The 2821-nt window shown below is 30.1% G+C and overlaps 1 protein-coding gene across 1 annotated transcript in view; it reads right to left on the minus strand.

The window, feature by feature from the left end:
• Positions 1–218: 218 nt before the first annotated feature.
• Smp_042530 (putative wd-repeat protein) overlaps positions 219–2821 on the minus strand; it is a gene marked incomplete at both ends in the record, with an annotated part of 25799 nt that continues 23196 nt past the window's right edge. The window contains one exon of the mRNA XM_018789901.1: positions 219–541. Within this exon, the coding sequence (XP_018655297.1) occupies positions 219–541 (323 nt within the window). The remainder of the gene's footprint in view (positions 542–2821) is intronic.

Raw genomic sequence — 2821 nt, forward strand, 5'->3', positions numbered from 1 at the left:
ACTTTGAATGATAATTTGTTGTAATATCTGGTAGGACAATCAACGTTCAAATTCAGAGCTATAAGTAGGTGAATAAATTATTAAAATGAAGCCACAGTTAACGTGTAGTTATATTGTATACGTGCCAATCTTTGTTCATGTAACTTTTTTTCCTCATTATTTGAAGTAGAAATATTGAATTTAGATGAGATTAACTGTTGAAGAAATGAAATACAATTTTATTCTGTTTGTGTTGAGTTAGCAATATATTTTTCATTTGATGCTAAATCATTAGGAAGAGATGTATTAGTTTTTTCTATTTTTCCTGATAAAGGTTCTTCAGAATGACTGACTGAAAGCTTATCTTCACCATATACATACATTTGCAAGATATCACTTACAAAAGTTTCAGCATTTATGGGTTTTGACATACGTGATTCAAGTTCTTTTTTAATTTTCTCCGGATCGATTTGTTCCAACATTTCTTGGTGATCACCTTCAGGTAAAATACCCCAAAGAATTGCCATGTACTCGGACATTTCAGCTTCTCCAATTGCTTCGCCTAAGAATTAAATTAGTTTATACGTGCATAAACTGGATTTTTAGTTAGTTGTACTGAATATATTATAATATATAAATGGATCCTTACTCAAAATATTTATGATAAATGCATCTAACATGTAATTTTTTAAGTACTCATTTTAATCATGGAAGAATGTGGTGCTTCACATTCATGCTATTCTGAATTTTTAATGTATCCACATTGTTAACTGAACATTAATTTTATAAAATAAACTTCTACAATGAAAGTTACGTTTTGGCCTGATAATATAGACAGTATGGAAGCTATCTTTATTGTTAATTAACAAGCCAATAAAACTTATATCAAACTATTTAGTATCACTTAGAATGAGTGGAAACATTTTTCATTGAATCATAACCTATGAAAAGACTGTTGAAATATTGATGAAAAACTGGTTGTTTGAATTATGTTCTGCCGCTATGTAAAAAGTTTATATACAGAACAGTTTATAAGCTTATATCTTACCACATAAAAAAATTTACTTATATAACTGTATCTTTTCAGATCAGTGTTAAGACCTAATAATAAGCATCTCTTAAGTGTTTGGACAAGCCTAAAATTACAGAAAATAGTTGTTAGCATATCGAATTTCAGGAATTTCCGAAAAATCAACCTGTTGGACTTAAACTTTTTCTGTACACTTAGTAAATAAAAGTTTTATGATTTCAAAATAATCTATAAACGTATACAATTTTTCGAATTGGATATATACACTAAAATGAATTTCCACTTATGTTGCTGCCACTTTACTTTTCCGTAATACAGCTGCTAAGAATTGCGTATTAGTATCCTTAACGTTCATTTTTTTGTGCATTAAAAGAAAAGATGAAATTCACATTCAGCAGAAATATCCTGAAGTATATATCTATGAAAACATGCTTTTAAATAGAACATTCATTCAATTTGTATAGTATGAGTTAGTTTTATAAAATAAGAAGACATACATATTTGTTCAATTTCAGTTCATGATATGTTAGTTCGATTTGCAGCTTACTTTGCGAAATCTAAATCAAGACAAATTCTAAAGTATGAAAAACTGATATCTCCATTTATGAACGAATGATTAAAGTTGTCAATATATATCACTTAAATGTGTAAAATCAAATCAAATAGTTTGAAGAATTCATTAAGTAGTCTTTTGTGTTTTTTTTTTGGTAACAAAGCAAAAGGAAGATGAAGAAAGGTAAACAACGATTTTTGGTCACATGTAAATACATATAAAGTGAAATTGTATTAAAACACGAAGTTCAGCGAAGGGATCTCTTTTCAACGAATTTATTATCAAGCTGTACAATCGTATATATATATGAAAATGTTTTATCAAAGTACTAACTCCGTGAGGAAATGTGAACACTAATAACCAAGATTATAAGATGATTAAAATGAATAAAATGCTTTGGTTTATACTTTATGTTATCGTATACATCGGATATGTAGTACGGAATGCATTAACGAAGAACTTGCGTTCCTTAAGAAAACCTTGATGAAAAATGGCTACTCAGACCGGTTCATAGAGAAGAATATGAATAGAAGTAGCGTCGACAGGAAACCTAGTTATTCCGTCCCGAAAAAAACCTTTATTTAAGTCTGGAATTTAAAGGTGATCGAACATCAAACGTAATTAGAAATCGTTTAACAACAACGATCAAAAGGACATTTAGTGCTGCTAAACTGCGAATAACCTTCACGAGTGAGAACTTATTTTCTGTATCCATAAAAGATAAGCTTCCGCGTTTGGTCGCCTCTATGTGCACCTACCAGTTCACCTGCTCTTGTGGAGCAAGGTACATTGGCCGTAGCCAGCGCTCGCTTTCAACTCGGATACGAGAACATATCCCAGTTTGGTTCTACAAGGGTGAAAAGAAAGCAGTTAAGAGCTCTATACTCGAACACCTAATCGACTGTAATCATTCTACAGATCCACAGTCTGATTTTAAGGTTGTTTATATGATTCATTCAAATCTACCCAGATTTTTTCGTATCAAACTCTTGAAAATAGCCGAAGCTCTTACCATCCATGAGCTCAAAACAGAACTATGCGTACAAAAGAAGTACGTCTTATCATTATCGTTACCATGACCTTAATATTATTATTATTATTATCATTCTTTTATTATTCTTATTATTACTCCATTTCCCTTTACTTATACCTTATATTCTCATAATTTTATTCATGAATACTCATCATATCATCTTATTTATTTTTACACCTCTATGACCTTTAATGACCTTTAATTATTGCAACCGAAACATTTTATT

Source organism: Schistosoma mansoni, chromosome W (genome assembly GCF_000237925.1).
Source record: "Schistosoma mansoni strain Puerto Rico chromosome W, complete genome".
Lineage (NCBI taxonomy): Eukaryota > Metazoa > Platyhelminthes > Trematoda > Strigeidida > Schistosomatidae > Schistosoma > Schistosoma mansoni.